This window comes from Hemitrygon akajei, chromosome 12, assembly GCF_048418815.1.
Source record: "Hemitrygon akajei chromosome 12, sHemAka1.3, whole genome shotgun sequence".
NCBI classification, from domain to species: domain Eukaryota; kingdom Metazoa; phylum Chordata; class Chondrichthyes; order Myliobatiformes; family Dasyatidae; genus Hemitrygon; species Hemitrygon akajei.
In genome coordinates this window covers 55,347,362-55,371,411 of record NC_133135.1, presented here as the reverse complement: position 1 = coordinate 55,371,411, position 24,050 = coordinate 55,347,362, and the positions used below count along the sequence as shown (strand labels likewise).

Sequence of the window (24,050 nt, the reverse complement as noted above, 5' to 3'; positions counted from 1 at the left end):
CATCTAATTATGATTTACCTGTTCTAGGAATGCTTGATGTTGATATTTGTTAGCAAAACTGGCAAAAGGTAATACATTTAAGAGAAATAATCTTGAGCTGTGATTCTTTAATGTTTTGAGTGTCTGTGCCTTTCTGTTTTGTCCTGTTCTAAGTCCATTAAATCTAAACTATCAATTTTTGCTTCAATACATTGAAGTAACACGTGAACATATTGCAGTACTGATTGTACTGACCTATTCCTGGGCCAGTTTTTCACAGCCAAACTTTCCAGCAGGTCTCACACTGTCCTATGCCATTTCACCAATCTGTACCTTGCTATAAACTTGACCCACTTCATGTTGCATAAAGTTTGTATTTTTCATTGTGAGTTCTTTAGCACTAATATCTCATATGGGAATATTTCTTAAAATTCATTGTTACGTTAGTGAGTTATATCAAGCTTTGGTGGAACAAATTATATCATTTGATATAAGTTGCAGAAATAAGAGGGTGTGGTAATGGACAAATCTAAAGCATAAGGAAAAATTGTGATGATGTACAATTAGAAGCAATTGTAGAACAGCAAGCAAAAGAGTAATATGTAGGAACTGGTGGAAAGTAAGAGGCAGCAGAGCTCTTGGTAAACTGAAGCTTATGAAAAACATAAGAAAAACATATAGCTCAGTTCCTTGAGTGGCATGACTATAGATTTTCCTGGTCCAGCTTGTTCTTCCACTGAGCAAACACTGGAGGGCAGCACTGACTGCAGGGATCAGCCCCCAACCCACTACAGTTATGTGCACATGGAACAGAGGCCCTGCCCTCTCCCACACTGCCTCATTTCAACTCCCATGGACAACGACAACGGGCAACACTGTGGCCTAGTCCTGGTCCTCGCCACAAATGAGGCAACTCAGCTCCGCTGCTGTCATACTCACCAATGAACCAGTGAGCCAGACTTGCAGTGTTCTATACTAACAACGTCAAACTGGGTCTTGTGATCACAGTAAAAATGTCCATGTCAGTCTCTAGCTCCATTTGGTGGATCACGCACCGTCTTGGCACAACAGTATGCAACGTGTCCAGCTCCATCGCTATCGAACAACTCACTGATGAGATAGTCCTGTAATGCTTGATGTTCTTAGTATCCAGCAGTGACTTGCAGTTGTGAAAAAGACATACAGATGAACAAATACATCTTTGATTGGACCTGGAATGGCCATTGCATCCAAGCATGCCACCATCTTACTGAACTCCCTGTAAACATTATTAACCTCAGTACCCTCAGTAGTTTTAAGAGATTTTGTTGTGTCCTCAAAAAACGGAGTCAAGTTTGTCAGACCAGATAACTTGCAACTAAGTCATCTCTGCCCATTGGACCACAACCTCTTAAACACCACTACTACCATCATGGCTGCCCATTCCAGGGAACTAACACTCTATTGGGGAAAAAACTTGCCATGCACATTTTTCCTCAGTTTGCTTTCCTCTAATACGTAACATTTACAGAATACCCTGGGGATTAAAGATTCTGCTTATCTAACCTATCAATGCCTTTCATAAACTTTATAAACTTCCATCAGGTTTCTCTTCAGCCACTCCAGAGAAAACAAAGTTTTTCTGACCTCTCCTCAGTTCATATCACTCTAATCCAGACATACTTCTAAACCCCTTCCTCACCCTTTTCAAAGCCTCGCCCTCCTTCCTTTAACGGGATAACCTGAGTTGCACAGGATGTTCTCAAGTGCACAATTTCTATAACTGCAACACTACTTCGTTACTTATGTACTCTATACCCCAAACAATGAAGATGAGCATGCATTTGCCTTCTTTCCCTCCCTAGCTAATTCTGTGGCCACTGTCAGTGAGCTATAGATCGCTCTGCACATCATTGCTGTTAAGGCTGCTACCATTAGCAATGATTTCCTCTTACATCTGACATTATGCTTGCTTGGATTGAACTCCATCTGACATTTTTTTGCTCATATTTATAAAAATCTACATCACAGTTCTAGCAATCTCCTCCTTAGCCTCCTATATACCCCTTGGATAAATACCACCAGACTAGTGAGGATTTAGCCACCTGTAAATCTGCTAGTTGTACCCACCCGTAATACCTCCTTTGGCAGTTTGCTCCAGGTACTCACCACTGTGTGGGAAAACCTGCTCCTCAATACCCCTTTATATCAAATTGTCTAAAGTTATCCCTGTTCCTTCCAGTTTTATACTCCCTGATGTGGGAACAAAGACTGTGATGATCTACCTACTGATGCCCCTAGTGAGTCTATGAACTTATAGAAGGTCAGCCCTTAGGCTCCATCGCCACAGGGAAACAGTCCTAGTCTATCCAGTCTCTTCTTTTAACTTAAGCTCTCCAGTCTGCTGGAGGAACTCAACAGACCAGGCAGCATCTATGGAAAAGAGTAAACAAGTCAATGTTTCGGGCTGAGACCCTTCATCAGGACTGGAGAAAAAAGATGAGAAGACAGAGCAAGAAGGGTGGGGGGGAGGGGAGGAAGAAGTACAAGATGGTAGGTGATAGGTGAAACCGGGTGGAGGGGTGGTGAAGTAAAGAACTAGAAAGTTGATTGGTGAATGAGATAAAGGGCTGGAGAAGAGTGAATCTGATTGGAGAGGTAGAAGAAAGACCATGGAAGAAAGGGAAGGGGGAGGAGCACCAGAGGGTGATGATGGGCAGGTAAGAAGACAAGGTGAGAGAGGGAAACGGGTATGGGGAATGGTAAGGGCAGGGGGGGGCAATTACCGGAAGTGCGAGAACATTGATATTTATTTCTTAATAAATACCCCATTGCCTCCTCATTATCACTTGATTTTATCTGGGAATGCTGAGATGCCAGTTCTATTCTCTCAAAGATTCTCTCTGAAAGTAACAATGTCATATTACTATGCATAGAACAGTGGTATGCTTTAGCAGTCAGATTGCTTGTATTAAAAGCAATATAGCTTTTCATTCCTCCCATGTGCCACATTGTGACCATGTCTTTCCTGCTTATTGGATTGGTCTAGTTTTTCTGCTACATTTGATTGTACCTCGGCCCTGATCTGTACATTTATTCTGTGTCCCATTCTCCTGTCAGGTATTCATCTAAGCCCTCCCTCTCTATGGTTCTATGATTCAAAGTTTGTGATTTTCAGGAGGATGTGATAAAAAGAGAGAGGCAAAGATAGAAGTTTAAATAATGTTAAAATAGAATGTAAAACATTTCATTTTCTTTTGCACTTTCTCAGCCTCTTGCAAAGTTGAAACATCTGACCTACTTGGATATGTCGAAGAATAGAATAGAAACTATTGAGTCAGATATTTCTGGATGTGAAGGCCTCGAGGACCTCCTGCTTTCATCCAATATGCTGCAACAGCTGCCTGACTCCATAGGTAGGAACAATGTTACTATTTTGCATTAATTTTAATCAGCTCCAGTACAGAATCCAAAGAGAAATGAGACAGTGAATGTCTAAGAAGCATAATTTTCATTTTAATACATTTGCAATGATTTTGAAAGATGACCATAACAAAGTAAACAAAATTCTCAACTTTCCTGAAAAGGGACATGAATTGCTACATGTCTATTTTTATGTGTAGTGCTTATCAGAATTAAAGACATAACGGTAAACAGTCTCATCTCTGTGACTCAGCAGAATAATGGATGTAGTTTCTAGTGTGTATAGATCAGAAATACCCAGTTACTTCTAAGTTAAGTCGTCCTTGGTGGGGAAACAACAGCCCTGATATAATTGTCTGCACACCTTTCAGCTCAGGAGAGAAGAATATAAACATACCAATTAGGAGAAGGAGTAAGCCACTATAAGTGCCTCAAGCATATTTTGTATTTTAATAAGATCAAAGCTGATCTAATTATAACCTCAACACCCCATTCCTGCCTACTTCTCGCCTATCAAGAATCAACTTTACTTTGCCATTAAAAATGCTCAAAGGCTGTTTCCATGACCCTCTGAAGAATACAACCATGTGAAATAATTTCCCCTCTTCTGCCTCAATCAGGTGACCTTTTCTTTTTGTAGTGTAGGTTATTCCACAAAGGAAGGCATCTTCTCAGAATTCACTCAGAATTTGTCAAAACCTCCAGGATCTGCTTCAATATTGTAATCAAATGCCTTCACATTTTTCTAAATTCTAAGATAACAGTTTGAGCTCTAAGTGTGGTGTGTCTATCATACAAGGTTCTAAATCTCAACCTTATCTTTGATACTGCCCATTAGTGAAATAATTTGGGTAACGTCTCTGTGGGTTTATGGATAAAGATGAACCACGCACTCCCACACAATTTGCCACATTTGAAGCTTCTTACAGGCATTATGTGCATTAAAATGAAAGCAAATAAAGAGCTCAAGCTATAAACCCATTTACAATGCTACCCAACATCTTCTGATGCATTATTGATTTCTACAACACTCGACTGTGATCCGATTGTATGTAGAAGAAACTGCTTCATGGCATTTATATATTTATGCCATTATTGGAATTAAATCAGTTTCTTCATAAGTGAAGGAGACTTAACTGTAGAATAATTACGAAGGGACAAAAACAATGAATATAATTTGGCTGGGAGGTGCAAGTTGGGGGGGAAATCATCAAAACACTGCCACCTACTGTTGAGTCCATTTTTTGTAGAGAAAGGTGGTAAAATGGAATTGAGACTTTAAAACATAGGAGCAGGATTTAGGTCATTCAGCTCCATCATTTGATCATGGCTGATTTATTTTCCTCATTAATTCCATTTTCCAGACTTCTTCCCATAAGTTTTGCCAGTTTTACTGATCGAGAACCTATCTATCTGTGCTTTAAATATTCCTAATGACCTGGTCTCCACAGCTGTCTGTGGCAATGAATTCCACTGATTCACCACACTCTGTCCAAAGAGATTCCTCCTCATCTCTGTTAGAAAGTGTTATCTTTCTATTCTGGGGCTGTGCGCTATGGTCCTACACTCTTCTTCCTGTTGGAAACATCCTCTCCACATCCAATCTATCTATGCCTTTCAATATTCAGTAGGCTTTTGTGAAATTCCTCCTCAACTTGGCTGAGTGGTGTAATAACAATAACCTTTCACACCATGTCAATAAGATCAAGGAACTGCCTGTAGACTTCAGGTGAGGGAAACCAGATGTCCCCGAGCCAGTAATCATCAGAGAATCAGAGGTGGAGAGGGTCAGTAGTTTTAAATTCCTGGGTGTAACTATCTCAGAGGACCCGTCCTGGACCCATCATATAAATATTATTGTGAAGATCGCACGACAGTGCCTGCACTTCCTCAGGAGTCTACAGAGGTTGAGCGTGTCATCGAAAACCTTGGCAAACTTCTATAGCTGTGTGATGGAAAGTGTGCTGACTGGCTGCAGTATGGCCTGGTATCAGAAGACCAATGCCTTTGAGCAGAAAATCCTACAAAAGTAGTGGATTCGGCCCAGTATATCATATGTAAAACCCTCTCAACCATTGAGCATATCTACATAAAATGTTGCCGTAGAAAAGCAGCATCCATCATCAAAGATCCTCACCACACAGGCCATGTTTTTTTCTCACTGCTGCCATCAGGTAGAAGGTGCAAGTGCCTCAGGACTCGGACCACCAAGTTCAAGAAGAGTTACTACCCCTCAACCATCAGGCTATTGAATAAAAGGGGATAGCTACACTCATTTAAGGACCCTGTTATATTGTTATTTCATGCTTGTTATTTATTGCTATTTATATCTGCATTTGCACAGTTTGTTTACAATTAACAGTTCCTGATGTTTACAGTTTACATTTATAGATCCTGTTTACAATTACTGTTCTGTAGTTTTGTTAAGTATGGCCACAGAAAAAGAAACTCAGTGTTGTATGTGGTGACATGTATGTGCTCTGATAATAAATTTTTCTTTGAACTTTTGAACATTGAACCCACCCCATTCTTCTGAATTCCAGTGAGTACAGGCCCAGAGCCATCAAATGCCCCTCATACATTATCCATTTCATTCCTGATATTTTTTTCTTGTAAACCTCCTCTGAGCCCTCTCAATTCTTTTCCTGGATATGGGTCTAAAACTGCTCTCAATACTCCAAGTGCAGTCAAATCAATGCCTTATAAAGCCTCAATATTATATCCTTGCTTTTATGTTCGTCCAATGGAAATGAATGCAAACATTGAAAATGCCTTCCTTACTACAGACTTAAACTGCAAGTTAACCATTAAAGAATCCCACAATGACTACTCCAAGTCCCTTGCAGAAGTTACAGGAGTGTTATACATCATGTTGACACATTATATAGAGTTGTCACTTCAAATTCCTGCAGTTATATTACCTGAGCAGATTGGCTCATGTGCAGAACTAGGAACAAAACCAAGAAGAGAATCAGGTAGGCTCCAATACAGAATCATAGAAATTAATGACACAACCAGGAAGATATTTGAACCATTGGGATTCATGTCAGCTAAGCAAAAATAGACATTTAGTCCAATCACCTTCCCTGCTTTTTGTTTAAAGCTGAACTTATCATACTTCAAGTGGTTACCTAGTTAATTCTCTTGAGTCACAATTTAAAATTTCCTGCTGAAGTTCTAAAACTTAGCTGTAATAAAAGTATGTCTGATGCACCATCAATAACTCACTCTGAGACGTAAAGGCGAGATATCGGCTTTTATTGACTGGAAGAAGGAACAAGCAGTGATTGACCACCATACTACATCCTGGAGACAGAGAGGCCGGTCTCAGACCTCCATCACCTTTATAACAGGGGTCTGTGGGAGGAGCCACAGGAGCAGTCAGCAGGGGGCGTGTCCAGACAGGTATATGTAGTTCACCACAATGTCACAAATTGCAATCTCATTTGGGTGTGCCAGGGGTGATCAGGGCTGTGTCTCACCCATATCATGGCATCTCTCATAAAAGGCTTTCAGTAGGTAAGAGAATGATCTTTGCAGATTGTTCTTTCTGCTCTTGTCACTGAAAATCAGGGGAATTCAATAGTGTGAATGTAAGCTGAGCTTTTACAGATGTGCCATTGTAATTAATCAAACATATTTAGGTTCTTCTTCTCATGCTATGGACATTACAAAGGAGGATCTCTAAAGAGAATATTTGCAATATTCAATATCTGCATTATCCTGTATTACTAATGCAAACAATAACAAGCAAAAGCATACAATCAGGGACAACACACTCAAGTTCTTCTTCAGACATTGCCACTTGTTTAGAGCCTAATATAATCTCCTTATAATTGACTTGTATGACTTCTTGACCAATAGACCACAAACGGTAAGGTTGGATATCAACACTTTTGCCAGTTAATTTCACTGCTGGTGTTCCACAAGGTTGCATCTTCAGCCTCCTACTCTCTGTATGCTCATGAGTGCATGTCCAAATGCTGCTCTAACTCCATCTATAAGTTTAAAAAGATTTGGTCATTGGCCTCAGGAAATTGGGAGGGGTGTTGCACACGCTCAGTGATGCTAAGATCGAGAAGGTTCAGAACCTTTAAGTTCCCAGGAATGAACATCGCCAATAGCCTGTCCTGGGCCAACCACATAGATGTCATGGCCGAGAAACACCTCTATTTCTTCAGGAGGCAAAAGAAAATTACCTTCATCATCCCTTACCAATTTTTATTGATGCACTATACAAAGCATCTTATCTGGATGCATCACTTCTTCGTATGGCAACTATTCCTCTTGTGACCACATGAAACTGTAATGAGTTGTGGACGCAAATGAGCATACCACAGAAACCAACCACACTCCATGGGCTCTGTCTATACTTCTCACTGCCTCGGTAAAGCAGCCAGCATAGTCAAAGACCCATACCACTCTGGACATTTTCTCTTCTCCCATTTCCAATTGGAAAGAACCTATAAAAGTCTGAAAGTACATATCATCAGCTTCTACTCCACTATTATAAGACTAATGAATGCTTTCTTAGTGTGATATGATGGACTTTTGACCTCACAATCTACCTTATTATGATCTTTCACCTTATTGTCTACCTACACTGCACTCTCTCTGTAGCTGTTGGACTTTATTTTGCATTCTGCATTATTTTACTTAATGGACTGGCTAATGATTTGACCAGTATGATGTGTATGCAAGATAGTACATTTGACAAGAATAAACCAATTCCAGTACTCCGTGAAGAACATTTGAGAGATGCCATGCATTCTACTGGTATCTGGAGACTAAATGAAAGAGCCCTTTGATCATGTCCATTGCCTGCATTTCACATATTGCACAGCATGGTTCTTGTGTGAGAATGACACTTGATCGTAAGTCCACTTTCAAAAGAGATACTTTCTGACTGGAGCCAAGGCTTCTTTGAGTTCCACACTTCTGCGGAGGGATGTTTCTTATAATAATGCTACATCACCCACTCATTAAAATCATTCACTAAATGTGATATAGCACGGCCATCAGACAGCCTTCACAGTATTAGCTGTAATACAGCAGTATGAGACAACGAAATATAAGCTGTTGAGGTAGATGACTAAATCAGAGCTTAAAATATTCAAGATTAAACTGAGATTCTTGAGGGGTGTTGACTGAGTAGATGCCATGAGGTTGGTTCCCTTAGTAAGAGTGTATAACACAGGAGTATGCAATCTCATGATAAGGAATAGTCAATTACAAGTCTAAAGAACAAGTTATGAGTCTTCTGAAAAAGCTGCCCAGAAAGTAGTAGTTGTTCAGTCACTGAATCGGTTCAATTCTGAGGTCTGTATTTATGGACTCTAAAGGGAGTCTAAAAATGAGGGGAAAGGAAAGCAGAATTGATGCCAGAAACAATCCCTGATCTTACTGAATGATGTAGCAGGCAGCGGTGGTTGGGTGGCCAATTTCCATAACTATTCTTCATGATTTTTTTTGTCTACAAGATGCATCCTGCAATTGTGTTGAAGAGATATTTTTGGTGAAGACATGCCGACCTGGAAAATGAATTGCCTGGCTATGCAATTGAATTTGTGCTTTTGGGTATAAATCAAGAAAAAAAAGCAGTAATTCTATGCATATCTCACAGTTCATGAAATTTAATTAGCCATCAACTAGCATGATGTGCACTGGAAAAGGTGAGATTCTTGGAGTGCAAATTACGTGAAACGTGTCAGTCATGCAACAATTATTTGAAGCATTGCCACTGAAATTAGGTTATATCTTTCTGTTTTAGAAATATCAGCCAACTAGAAGGAACCGCGTTCTTGTAGCACCGCCTCCTTTGCAAATGTACAATGTCAAAGCTACTCAGACAATTGGAGCTTACCTCTTTAGTCTGTTGGAGACATTTAAGAACATAAGATATAGCTGCAGAAGGCGATTTGGCCCATCGAGTCTGCCCTGTCTTTTCATCATGGCTGATCCATTTCCCTCTCAGCCCCAATCTTCTGTCTTCTCCCATCATGCCCCGACTAATCTATCAACCTCTAACCTAAGTATAAAAGATTTGGCCTCCACAATCACCTGTGGCAATGAATTCCACAGATTAACTTCATTGTAATGCAGTGATATCATCCCAGGGCTTTAGACTTGGAGTAGAAAGTTGAGAAGAGTAGGTAGACATGAATGGACTGAAATAGCTGATAATAGTTATACCGGTCCTGAATGATAATGATCTGCAGCACATTGGAGACTTCCTGGAATGGCATCCAGGAACTAAGGTGAATTTAGTTTAAACCCTCCCATGTAGCACTAGAAATTCTTCTTGCAAGGGTATTAGTCCTTCTCTGATTCAAGGGTAACACATACCCCACCCCCCACAGCGTACAGCATTGCGTGAAGTGTTCTGTCATTTCTCTTCTTATTACTCCTTTGCCATGGGTGCTTTTGAGATTATCTCACTGAATGTGCTGCCTGAACTGGAACTTCAAGGCAGGCATCCAAAAGAGTCATGAACTGCGGGCAGTGAGTGTGTGCAATGGCGTGATGAGCAGTCAAATGAGGAGAAATGAGGTACTGCAAAAGAACAGCAGCTTCTAGGTCCACAGTGCCATCAACACTCTGTGGACTTGGCTGCTACCAGCTTTCAGTGCCTCCTGACCAGTACCAATTCTATATGGAAGCAGTTAGCTCCAACATAACAGCTGTGAGTTCTTATTTCTGAAACAGCAGCTGACTACCTCTGAGTGAGCACTGTTTTCAAGGGCCTGAGATACGCGGACAATAGATTTTCTTCTCTTGAGCCTCAAAAGAAGCAGATCTTTCAGCTGCTGCATTTTGGGAATGTCACGCATGCAAGCATAGAGATGTGCCCCACTTCCATTGTGGTTTTTCTGTATAAAGTCCAGAGGAGCATTCCCACCAAGTTACTTCATATCAGATTTCCTTACAATACAGGCTGTTTCGCCCATTGAGTATAGGCCAGCTCACACAGCAGGCCTGCCAATTACTAAACTGATTTTGCGGCAATGTATTCTCTCATATCAGCTTCACACTGAGTCTTCCACCACCCACCAGCAGTAAATTACAGCAATCAATACAGCTACCAACCAGCTCATCTTGGGTATGTGGGACGGAAACGGGATCATGAATTGGAAACCCATGAGTTAACTGGGAGTACACACAAATTGCAATTGCACTTAGCAAGGGAGGGCAGGATTGAACCCAGGTCACTGTAGTTGTGTGGCAGCAATGCTACCCGCTGTGCCACTGTGTTGCATCTTGGAGAGTGCCTGCAAGGACAGCTATACACTAAGCAGGCATTTGTAATATCCTATTATAGGCCTTTGGAACAGAAACGAACAGCAGTCTCCATGCAGGCAAGCTGGCATAGTAGCTTTCCTATCCCTCTGACTTGGCTAGCAGATTCTGGTTTCTCTCCTCATGAGATGTATGTTTGTTGAGCCCGTGTGTTGTACTAATTTGAACTGGTGATTAGTAATAATGTGATGTTTTCCTCCAAGTCCTCCTGCGTGAAGGACAGCTCCTATGCAGGTGTTGAGACGGTTGTGTGCCGCTGGGTAGATGATGTCTACTTGAACTCTGCACGGTGAGAATGAATGCACAGTGCTGTTAAGAGGAATATTCAAAGAGAGAAGCACACAGAGAGAAAACTTCCATTGCTATGAAGCAAAAAGACATGCCAAAGGCCCTAGAGATACTTGCACACATAAAATTCAGGAGCAGAGCATACAATTGCTCAACTCTACTCTGCCATTCAACAAGATTGTGGTTGTTCTGATTATGACTTCCGTTCCATTTCCTGGTCCATTTTTCACAAATGTCAGAATCAGGTTTATTATCACCGGCATGTGTTGTCAAGTTTGTTAACTTATATAGTTGATTCCACTTCACCAATTAGGCAAGTTCCACAGTTCGCTGGGTAAAAAAAAAATCAAATATTCGCAGGTAGTAATTTTCAGATTAGTGCTACCTGCTAGCACGGTTAGACATCAATAGACCAGATGAATGTGTGTGTGAGGAGTTGGTGCCGAGGGCAGGGATTCAGGTTTGCTTGGATTTCTTCTGGGACAGGTTCAACCTGCACATGTGCGACGTGCTGCACTTGAACCAGAGAAGGGCCAATATCCTTGCAAGAAAATCTGCTGGTGCTACATCGGAGGATTTAAACTAAATTGGCAGGGTATGACACTCATGAACTCGCTCGGCAGGGGCACAGTAATGAGAAGGAATAGAATACTCAGTTAAACCACAAGTAGCTCAACAGGCAAGGCAGATGAACCAAGAGTGTGGTTTGGCTGTGGGAACTGGCTTGTTATAACCATAACAGAAACGTGGCTGAAAGAAAAGCATGACTGGCAACCCAGTATTCCAGGTTACAGATACTTCAAACATGGCAGGGATACTGGTAAACGGGGAGTGCATGTTGCCTTTTTGATAAGGAAGATGTAACAGCAGTACCTAAAGATGTCTTTCTTGGGGATTTGTCCAGTGAGACCATATGGATAGATCTTAGAAACAAGAAGGGGGGAGGGTCACTCTACTGGGGCTGTATCATAGACCTCCCAATAGTCAGTGGGAACTTGAGGAGGAAGTGTGTAGAGAAATTGCTCATAGTTATAGAACCATAGAACATAATCTAATATATTTCAATTTTTCTGGTAGTCACTGGGCCACCCAGAGTTCTAAAGGGCCTGGGTGGGTGGAATTTACGATAATTGTCCAGGAAAGCTTCCTGAGTCAATATATAGACCATAAGACCATAAAACAGAGGAGCAGAAATAGGCCATTTAGCCCATCGAGTCTGCTCCACCATTCAATCGTGGCTGATCCTTTCCTCCCTCCTCAGCCCCACTCCGAGACCTTTTCCTTGTAACCTTCGATGCCGTAGCCAATGAAGAACTAATCAATATCTGCCTTAAATACACCCAATGGCTTGGCTCCACAGCTGCCTGTCATAAAAAATTCCAGAAATTCACCAGCCTCCAGCTAAATAAAATTTTCTGCATCTCTATTTTAAATGGACACCCCTCTATCCTAAGGCTGTGCCCTCTTGTCCTATACTCCTTCAACCAAAGGATACATCCTTTCCACATCTATTCTCTCTCGGCCTTTCAACATTCAAAAGGTTTCAATGTGATACCCCCCCTCATTCTTCTAAACTTCAGTGAGCACAGGTCCGGGGGCATCAAATGTTCCTCATATGATAACCCTTTCATTCCTGGAGTCATCCTTCTGAACCTCCTCTGAATACTCTCCAATACCAACACATCTTTTCTTAAATAAGGAGCCCAAAACTGCTTACAACACTTAAGGTGAGTCCTCACCGATATCTTATAAAGCCTCATCATCACATCCCTGCTCTTATATTCTAGACCTCTTGAAATGAATGTTAACATTACATTTGCCTTCCTCACCACTGACTCTACCTGCAAGTTACCTTTTAGAGTGTTCTGTACAAGGACTCTTTGCATTTCAGATTTTTGGATTTTCTCCCCGTTTGGAAAATAGTCTGCGCATTGATTTCTTCTACCAAAGTGCCTGACCGTGCATCTTCCACTATTGTATTTCACTTGCTATTTTCTTGCCCATTCTCCTAATTTGTCTAAGTCCTAATGCAGCCTTCCTTTTTCTTTAACACTACCTGTCCCTCCACCAATATTCATATCATCTGCAAACTTGGCAAAAAAGCCATCTATCCATCATCTAAATCATTGATGTACAGCATAAAAAGAAGCAGTCCCAACACAAGACCTGCGGAATATCACTAGTCACTAGTAGCCAACCAGAAAAGGATCCTTTCATTCCCACTCACGGCCTCCTACCAATCAGCCAATGCTCTAACCATACTTATAACTATCCTGTAATACCATGGGCTCTCAACTTGGTAAGGAGCCTCATGTGTGACAACTTGCCAAAGGCTTTCTGAAAATCCAAATATGCAACATCCACTGCATCCCCTTTATCTATCCTACGTGTCATCCCCTCAAAGAATTCCAACAGGTTTGTCAGGCAAGATTTTCTCTTAAGGAAACCATGTGGACTTTATCCTATCTTGTCCTGTGTCAAATACTCCATAACCTCATCCTTAACAATTGACTTCAACATCTTTAGGAAGACTAAGCTGCATAGCTCCCTGTTACTATTGAGGGTGAGGACATGAATGTGGTGAGGACCAACAAGTACCTGGGGGAGCACTTGGATGACAGACTTGAGTGGAGCACCAACACAGAGGCTGTTTACAAAAAGGGCCAGAGTTGCCTCTACTTCCTGAGGAGACTGAGGTCCTTTGGAGTAGGCAGGTCTCTCCTTCATATGTTCTACTCGTCTGTTTTTGCCAGTACAATCTTCTATGGGTGGTTTGCTGAGGCAATGGCATCAACACAGGTGATGCCAATAGGCTCAATAAACTGTTTAGAGAGGCTGGCTCTGTTAGAGGAGTCAAATTGGACACATTGGATGCAATGGTAGAAGAAAGGACCCTCCGGGAAATCCTGGCTATTCTGGACAATGTTTCTTACCCTCTGCATGCCAACTTGGCTGAAGAGAGGAGCACTTTTAGTAAGAAACCAAAACAACTGTGCTGCTCCAAAAAGCATGATATGAGGTCATTCTTATCCTCAGCTATTCAGCTCTATAATGATTCAACCTATAGCTGGGGAAGTGATGACCCCTTCATCTTAGACTGTTCGAGGTAACTTCTTTTTTATTCGTTCTTACTTCTCTTCTAATATTTGTAATTCTGTGCACTTGTAATGCTACTGCAATACTTTAATTTCCTTTGGGATCAATAAAGTATCTATCTATCTATCTGTGTAACCACTGAGGTCAGGCTAACTAGTCAATAATTTCCATTCTGCTGCCTTCCTCCTTGATATTGTTTGTTAGCTTGCTTTCATCTTTTCTCTCCTAATGGAGTACTTGATGACACAGAACAAGGTAGGACTAATTCTTTTAGTTGCTTTCTGAATGTTTTTAAAAGCTTCCCAATCATCTATCTTCTGCTACATTTTGCTTTGTTGTATGCCCTCTTTTTTACTTTTACATTAGCTTTGACTTCCCTTCTTAGATAAGGAACCCAAGACTGATCTGTCTAGGCCTTTCAACATTTGAAAGATTTCAATGAGATCCATAAAACCATAAGACATAGGGGGACAATTAAGCCATTCAGCCCATTGACTCTACCATTCTATCATGGCTGATCCCAGATCCCACTCAATCCCATACACTTGCCTTCTTGCCATATCCTTTGATGCCCTGACCAATCAGGAAATTATAAACTTCTGCTTTAAATATACCCATGGACTTAGCCTCCACTGCAGTCTGTGGCAGAGCATTTCACAGATTCACTATTCTGGCTAAAAAGATTCCTCCTTACCTCTGTTCTAAAAGGTCACCCCTCAATTTTGAGGCAGTGTTCTGTAGTTCTGGATACCCCACCATAGGAAACCTTCTCATTGCATCCACCCTATCGAGCCCTTTCACCATTCGGTAGGTGTCAATGAGATCCCCCTGCATTCTTCTAAATTCCAGTGAGTACAGACCCAAAGCTGCCAAATGCCCCTCAGATGCTAATTCCTTCATTCCTGAAATCATCCTTGTGAACCTCCTCTGGACTCTCTCCAATGACAACACATCCTTTCTGAGATATGGGGCCCAGAGGTGTTAAGAGCACTTCAAGTATGACTCAGCTAGTGCCTTATAAAGCCTCAGCATTATCTCTTTGTTTTTATGTTCTATTCTCCTTCAAGTAAATGCCAACATTGCACTTGCCTTCTTTACCACAGACTCAACCTATAAATAACCTTCTGGGAGTCATGTACAGGGATTCCCAAGTCCGTCTGAACATCTGATGTTTGAATTTTCTCCCCTTTTAGATAATTGTCTGCATTATCGTTCCTTTTATTGAAATGCATCATCATTCATTTCCCAACATGGTATTCCATCTGTCACTTTTTTGCCATTTCTTCCAATTTGTCTAAGACCTGCTGCAATCACTTTGCTTCCTCAGAACTACCTACCTCTCCACCTATCTTCATATCATCCACAAACTTTGCCACAAAGCCATGAATTCCATTATCTAAATCATTGACAAACAATGTGAAAAGTAGCAGTCCCAATACTGACCCCTGAGGAACACCACTAGGCACTGGCTACCTACCAGAAAAGGCCCCTTTGTTCCCACTCGATGCTTCCTACCTGTTAGCCATTCCTCTATCTGTGCCAGTATCTTTCATGTAATGCCATTGGATCTTGTTAAGCAGCCCCATGTATGGCACCTTATTAAATGCCTTGTGAAAATCTAAGTAAATGCCTTTCCTTTTTTCCTCTCCTCACTTCCTCGAAAAACTCTTAACAGATTTGTCAGGCAAGATTTCCCTTCACAGAAACGATGCTGAGTTTGGTTTATTTTATCATTAGTCTCCAAGTACCTGAAATCCTCATCCTTCATAATAAACTCCAACACTTTCCCAACCACTGAGGTGAGGCTAACTGGCCTACGATTTCCTTCTGCCTTCTTCCCTTCTTAAAGAGTGGGGTGACATTTGCAATTTTCTAGTCCTCTGAGACCATGCCAGAATAAAGTGATTCTTGGAAGATTGTGATCAATGCATCCGTTATCTCTTTAGCAACCTCTCTCGGGACCCTGAAATGAAGTTCGTCTGGTCCAGGTGACTTCTTCACCCTTGAGTTTGCCTAGCAAATTTTTCCTTTGTAATGGAGGTGGCGCTCACTCCTACTCCCTGACACTCTTGGACCTCTGGTTAGTTTCTTCCAGAGTGAAAACTGATGAAAAGTACTTATTAAGTTCATCTGTCATTTTTTTGTCCCCCATTACTACCTCTCCAGCATCATTTTCCAGTGGTCCAATATTGATTCTCACCTCCCTTTTACTCTTTATATAACTGAAGAATCTTCTAGTATCCTGCTTTATAGTATCGGCTAGTTTGCTCCCATATTTCATCTTTTTCCTTCTTATAGCTTTTTTTAGTTACCTTTTGGTGGATTTCAAAAGCTTCCCAGTTATCCAACTTTCCACTCATTTTTGCTATCTTATATGCACTTTCCTTGACCTTTTTGCAGTCCTTAACTTCCCTTGTCAGTCACGTTGCCTACTCCTGCCATTTGAGAACTGCTGCTTCCTCTGTCGGACATATCTATGCTGTGCCTTGTGAGTTATTCCCAGAAACTTCAGCCATCTCTGCTGTGCCGTCATCTCCGCCAGTATCCTCCTCCAATCCACCTGGGCAAGCTCCTTTCCATTGCCTCTGTAATTCCCTTTATTCCTTTGCGATACTGATACATGTGACTTAGCTTCTCCCTCTCAAACTGCAGTATGAATTCAATCATATTATGATCACTGCCTCTTAAGGGTTCCTTTACGTTAAGCTCCCTAATAAGATCTGAGTTATTACACAACACCCAGTGAGCCTTTCCCATGGTAGGCTCCAGCACAAGCTACTCTAAAAAGCTATCTCGTAGACAACCCCGCCCTTCCCACATTCTTCTAGCAAGTACAGGACTAGAACCATCAAACGTTCCTCATATGATAACCCTTTCATTCCTGGAATCATCCTTGTGAACTTCCTCTGAACCCTCTCCAATGCCAGAGGGCCCAACTCAGGAAGATGCAATACTCTTCCTAGGCGAGCGAGGCAGGGCAAGTCAGGGAGCACTTTCGCTCTAGTGACCATAATTTATTAGTTTTAGGACAGTAATGGAAAAAGATAGGACAAGTCCACAGGTTAGAGCCCTAAACTGGAGCAGGGAGATTTAAGCAGAATTGGATAAGCCTGCTTGAAGGGAAAGGAATGCATGGCATGTGGGAGATGCTTAACAGTATGATAGTGAGAGTCCAGGCAGCATATTCCTTTGAGGGTGAAGAGTAAGTCTGGCATGTTTAGAAAAAGCAGACTGACAGATATTTAGGCTCTGTTGAGGAAAAGAAGGAAGTAGTCAGGGATGAGTGAATCCCTTGATGACTATAAAATAATTAAGAATTCACTCAAGAAGAAAGTTTGAAGGGCGAAGAGAGGATATCATTTGGACCTGGTAGGTAAGTTTAAGGAAAATATCAAGAGGTTCTGTAGATGCATTAAGAGTAAAAGGATGCCTAAAGTGGGAGTAGGTCCCCTTAGAGATCAGCTGGGTTGTCCATGTCTTGAGCTGCAGGAGATGGATAGGATTTTTGATGAATATTTCTCCTTGATGTGTACTGAGGAGAAAGATCATGGTTGCTCATGAGATAAGGAAAACAAGTGGTGATGTTTTGGAGAAAATTCATATTACCAGGGAGGAGGTATTTGCAGCCTTACAGTGCATTAAAGTGGGTAAATCCCCAGGTCCTGATCGAGGCCATCCTCAGAATTCGTTCAAAATTCAAGGTGAATTTAATGTTAAAGTACATGTATGTCACCACATACAACAGTGAGATTTGTTTACTGGCAGGCATACTCAGTAAATCCAAGACCACAGTAGAATCAATGAAAGACACTACCAACATGATGGACAACCACAAAATGTGCAAAAGACAGTAAACTGTGCAAATACAGAAGAAAATAGTAATTATAAATAAACAAACAATAAATATCAAGAACATCAGATGAAGAGTCCTTGAAAGTGAGTCCATTGGTTTTGGAAACATTTCAGTGACGGGGCACATGAAGTTGAGTGAAGTTGTTCCACTGGTTCAAGAGCCTAATAGTTGAGGGATAATAACTGTGCCTTCTTCCTGATGGTAGCTGTAAGAAGAGAGCATGACCTGGGTGGTGGAGGTCCCTGATCATGGATGTTGCTTCTTGGGATAGCGCTCTGTGTAGATATGCTCAATGGTGGAGAGGATAGTTAGAGAAAAAATTTCAGAGGCCCTTGCAGAACTGTTTACTTTATCATTAGCATCAGAATTGGAGCAGTGCAAAGCTAGGGAGCATAGGTTTAGGGTGAGATATTTAGGGAAGTCGGCTGAGGTGTAGGAAACAGATTTTAGTACAGATAAGAGCCACAAAAGACCTAAAAAAGCCATAAAGATAGAAAAGATGAAATACAAAGGGAAGCTTGCCAATAATATAAAAGAGCAGACAAAACATTTTTTCAGATATATAAGGAGTAAAAGAGAGATGAGAGTCGATATCAGACCACTGGAAAATAACGCTGGAGAGTTAGTAATGGAGGACAAAGAAATGATTGACGAACCAAAAAAGTATTTTGCATTTCTCATCACTGTGGAAAGCATTAGCAGAATATCAGAAATGCTAGAGGTCAGGGGCCGAGGTGAATGTCATTCCTATTTCTAAGAAGAAGGTATTTGGGAAGCTGAAAATTCTGAAGATAGTTAAGTTGCCTGGACCAGATAGACTATACCCCAGGGTTCTGAAAGAGGTAGCTGAAGAGATTGTGGAGGCATTAGAAGTGATCAATAATCACTAGATTCTGGAATGGTTCCTGAGGGCTAGAAAATTGCAAATGTCACTCTACTCTTTAACAGAGGAGTAAGACAGAAGGTTAGTTGGAAAGATGGAGTCTGTTATTAAGGATGAGGTTTTGGATTACTTGGAGGCACATTATAAAATAGGCCAGAGTCAGGATCGTTTCCTTAAAGGGACAAATCTGTTGGAATTCTTTGAGGAAATAATATGCAGGATAGACAAAGGAGAGTCAGTCAAAGTCATTTCTATGGATTTTCAGAAGGCCTTTGACAAGGTGTTGCACATGAGGCTGCTGGTATTACGGGAAAGGTACTGGCATGGATCAAAGAATGGCTGATTGGCAGAATGCAAAGAGTGGGAATAAAGGGGTCCTTTTTCGGTTGGCTGCCAATGACTAGCAGTGTTCCACAAGGGTTGCTGTTGAGAGCTAGGACATTAGGTTGCAGTTGTACAAGTTGTTAATGAGGCCACGCTTGGAGTATTGTGTACAGTTTTGTCAACCTATTACAGAAAAGACGTGTTTAAACTCCTAAGAGAGCAGAGAAGCTTTATGAGGATGTTTCTGGGATTGGAAGGCCTGAGTTATTGGGAGAAGTTGTCCAGGCTAGTTCTTTAATTCTTGGAACATAGGGGAAATGAGGGGCAACCATATAAACGTGTTTAAAACTGTGTGTGGCAAAGATAAAGTGGGTGGTAACAGTCTTCCCTATTGGGTAGGGCATTGGTTGAGGAAGAGAGGGCAGAGATATAAAAGGACCTGAGGGGCAACTTTTCACACAGAGGGTGGTGAGTCGATGGAATGAGCTGCCAGAGGAAATGATTGAGGCAGGTACAATAGTGTCATTTAAGAAACCCTCGGGTAGGTAAATAGAGGGGCGGGGTTTAGAGGAATGTGGGCAAAATGCAGGAAATTGGGACTACCTGAGGGTGGGGAGGAGAACAGGAGGCACTGTCATCAGCATGGAGTCATTGAGCCAGATAGCCTGTATTTCTTTATAACTCTATGACACAAACCTCTGGAAGAACAGTTATATTTTATTATGGATTGCGTGCCTTAATTTCAGAATCCCCGCATGGGAAATATCCTCTCTGCATTTATCCTGTCACTTTCCTTTCCTTCATATCAAATGGAGAATCTCGTTTTGCCATTTTTTCTCATTTACTTAACATATTATCCCTCTACAGACTTTTTATCACCTCTTAAAAATGATACATCTGTCATTGCATCATCATAAGATCAAGTGACAATTCAATAGGCCCATTCATCTAAAGCAGTTATGTCATTGTAAATAATTGAAACTCACAACTTCAATTTCTGTGGCATCACACTGGCAACTACTTGCTAACATGATACATAAAAACATAGAAATTTACAGCACATTACAGGCCCTTCAGCCCACAATGTTGTGCCGACCATGTAACCTACTCTAGCAGCTACCTAGAATTTCCCTACTGCATAGCCTCTATTTTTCTAAGCTTCAGGTACCTATCTAAGAGTCTCTTAAAAGACCCTGTTGTACCCGCCTCCACCACCTTCGCTGGTAGTACATTCCGCGCATCCACCACTCACTGTGTGAAAAACTTACCTCTGATGTCTCCTTGTACCTACTTCCAAGCACCTTAAAACTATGCCCCCTCATGTTAGCCATTTCAGCCCTGGGGAGAAAAGCCTCTGGGGGGGGGAGGGGAAAGATCAATGCCTCTCATCACCTTATACACCTCTATCAGGTCACCTCTCATCCTCCGTCACTAAGTTCACTCAACCTATTCTCATAAGGCATGCTCTCCAATTCAGGCAACATCCTTGTAAATCTCCTCTGCACTCTCTCTATAGTATCCACATCCTTCCTGTAGTGAGGTGACCGGAACTGAACTCAGTACTCCAACTGGGGTCTAACTAAGGTCTTATATGGCTGACCTACATACTGTAAATAGATCCCATTTATCTCTGTTCTCTATTTTCTGTTGGTTAGTCAATTCTGTATCTGCCGCCACCAACACTATCAGCTCCTAATCATGCAGTAAGCATTCATTTTACATGTTATCAATTGTCTTTTGGGTATCTGTCCTCTAGCCACCTTGTTCACTGCATCCTCAAAGGACTGTTTAATATTCTGTGACAGTCTCTTTTTCTTTTGGAACTGCACCCAATGATTATAGTGAAGATGAAGCTGCTTTTCAGCCTCATGAAGCTTTGAGATGTGAAGTGTTCCCCTCCGGTTAATTGGGACAATTTTCTGTTACAAGTCACTTCATCTTGCAGGATAAAGGAGACTATTAATGCCAAAGGCCTACAGTGAAATGATTATAATAGTTCAGATGTTGTGTCTGGATATGTGATAAATGTTTTGAGTTTTGTTGAATTAAATGAGTTCCTAGAATTTCATTTTATTTTGCATAGCTGCTGGGGGGGAAACAATTCTGGTGGTAATTTTTGACTGTCTAGTTTTCATCTTTTCATGTCTGATTGAGGAGCCTTTGTGTGCAGAGCACATTGCTTCTTTGCTCAACTTCATTCTTTTGGTGTGGTTGTGAATCCCTCTGGTTGTCTCAGTAAAGAACAGTCAATATATGCACCCACAGCAATGCTACTGTATATCTTGGTAGAGAAGCATCAACCTGATCAAGTATTCCATGCTCAAAATGAACATGGGCACTTTGATTAAAATTGTAATTGAATAGCATGATGAACCAAGACTAGTCTGAAAAGGTCAGGTTAACTTCTCAGTATAAGTTGAGGAACATTCATGTTTTTCCCAATTTTGAGGAGACCATCAAAGGATTTATTTGATGTTTTATTTTAAATAGCATTGATCAATGGATTAGAATGCATGGCTATTGTAGAGCAAAAATCAATGTATTAATATTATATTGCTCAGCCTTATTAGGTACATATTCTATGGACTTAATTGGTTATGCACTTGGTTGTCTTCAATGGAATATTGAATTCTCATTTTTTCTACTTGTAAGGATTATTGAAAAAACTAACAACACTGAAGGTCGATGACAACCAGCTAAATGTTTTGCCCAACACAATTGGAGGGTAAGTAGCAGGCTTTGTTGTGGTGCCCTAAAGCCAAATATTCTGTGAATTCTCACTGTGTTCATCTTTTATTATTTATTATCTATAATTAATATCAATAATATAAATGTCAATGATTAATTATTGAGAATAATGTCCATGATATTCTGAAGGGGAGAGTGAGCAGACAGATGTCTTGGCACATACTGGAAATAAAAGAGAGGAGGTCATAAAGAGAGAATTTAGGGAGGCTAGGTAGAAAGCTGAAGAGCAGGACCTCCGTAGTAACAATCTCTGGATTGCTGACTGTGTACGCACCAGTGAGGGGAAGAATCGGATGATTTGGCAGACGACTGCGTGACTGAGGAACTGGTGTAGAGGGTAGGGCTTCCAATGTTTTGGTCATTGGGATCTCTTCTGGGGGAGGTATGACCTGTACAAAAGGGACAGGCTGCACTTGAACCTGAGGGGAGCCAATATCCTTGGAGGTAGGCTTGCTAGAACTGTTGAGGAAGGTTTAAACTAATTTGGCATCAGGACAGGAACCAGACTGATAGAGCTGATTATAGGGACGTTGGTTTACAAGCAGAGGTAGTGTATAGTGAGACTATCGTTAAGGGCAGGCAGATGATAGGGCAAAATAGCAGTTAGTGGGATGGTTTGCAGTGTAAGAGGAGGACAAAATTGAAAATGGTGACAAGTACAGGACTGAAGGTGTCATATTTGAATGTACACAGTATACAAGAAAAGGTAGATGGTCTTGTAACGCAGTTAGAGATTGGCAGGTATGATGTTGCAGGTATCACAGGGTCATGGCTGAAAGACAATTGTAGTTGGCTGCTTAATATCCAAGATACATAATCTGTCAAAAGGACAGGGAGGTAGGCAGAAGAGAAAGAGTGGCTCTTCTGGTAACAAAAAAAATGAAACCATGTCTTTAGAAAGAGGTGACATAGGATCAGAAGATGTAGAATTCTTGTGGGTAGGATTAAGAAACTGCAAGGGTAAGAAGACCCTGGTGAGAGTTATTTACAAGGCTCCGAACGGTAGCCAAGATGTGGTCTACAAATTACAGCCTGGTGACAAAAGAAACACGTCAAAAATACAATGATACATTAGTAATGGGGTTTTCAATAAGGATGCTGGATCCTAGGAGACAGAGACTTTATTAAATGCCTCCAAGGTGGCTTTTTGGAGCTGCTTGTCATTGAGCCCACTAGGGGATCAGTAATTATGGTCTGGGTGTTGTGTAATGAACTGCATATGAATAGGGAGCCTAAGGTAAAGGAACCCTTAGGAGGTAGTGATTATACTATGATAGAATTCACCCTGCAGCTTGAGAGGGAGAAGCTAAAGTCAGATGTATCAGTATTGTAACAGAGTAAAGGGAATTACAGAGGCATGAAAGAGGAACTGGTCAAAATTTTTTGGAAGGGGACACTAGCAGTCAGAGCAGAAATGGCTGGAGTTTCTGGGAGCAATTGGAAAGTGCTGGATAGATACATCCCGAAGAAGAGAAAATATTCTAAAAGCATGGCTAACAAGGGAAGTCAAAGCCAACATAAAATCAAAAGAAAGGGCATGTAATAGAGCAAATAACAGTGGGAAGTTAGTGGATTGGGAAATGTTAATAATCAACAAAAGGCAACTAAAAAACATAAGGGGGAAAGATGAAATATGGAAGTAAGCTAGCCAATAATATCAAAAATGATAACACTTTTTTCAGATTTATGAAGAGTAAAAGAGAGGTGAGAGTAGATATTGGACTGCTAGAAGATGACGCTAGAAAGATAATAATGTAGTGGCAGGAGACAAGGAAATGATGAACAAACTGAATAAGTGTTTTGCATCAGTCCTCACTGTGGAAAACACTAGTAGTATACCAGAAGTTCAAGAGTGTCAAGGAGCAGAAGTGAGTGCAGTTGCTATTACTAAGGAAATGGTAGCTGAAGCAATTGTGGTGATTTTTCATGAATCAATAGATTCTGGCATGGTCCTAGAGGACTGGAAAATTTGAAATCTCACTTCACTCTTAAAGAAGGGAGGAGAACAGAAATTATAGGCCAGTTAGCCTAACTTCAGTGGCTGGCAAGATGTTGGAACTGATTGTTAAGGATGAGGTTTCATGGTACTTGGAGGCACATGACAAAATAGGCCAAAGTCAGCATGGCTTCTTTAAGAGAAAATCTTGCTTGATAAATCTATTAGAATTCGTTTGAAAAAAT

The 24,050-nt window shown here is 41.1% G+C and overlaps 1 protein-coding gene across 18 annotated transcripts in view; it reads left to right on the top strand.

The window, feature by feature from the left end:
- lrrc7 (leucine rich repeat containing 7) overlaps positions 1–24,050 on the top strand; it is a 584,278-nt gene that overhangs the window by 428,223 nt on the left and 132,005 nt on the right. For all 18 annotated transcript variants that reach the window (XM_073063123.1, XM_073063125.1, XM_073063124.1 and 15 more), the window contains 2 exons: positions 3,230–3,374; positions 21,774–21,846. In XM_073063123.1, coding sequence (XP_072919224.1) covers positions 3,230–3,374; positions 21,774–21,846 — 218 coding nt within the window. The remainder of the gene's footprint in view (positions 1–3,229; positions 3,375–21,773; positions 21,847–24,050) is intronic.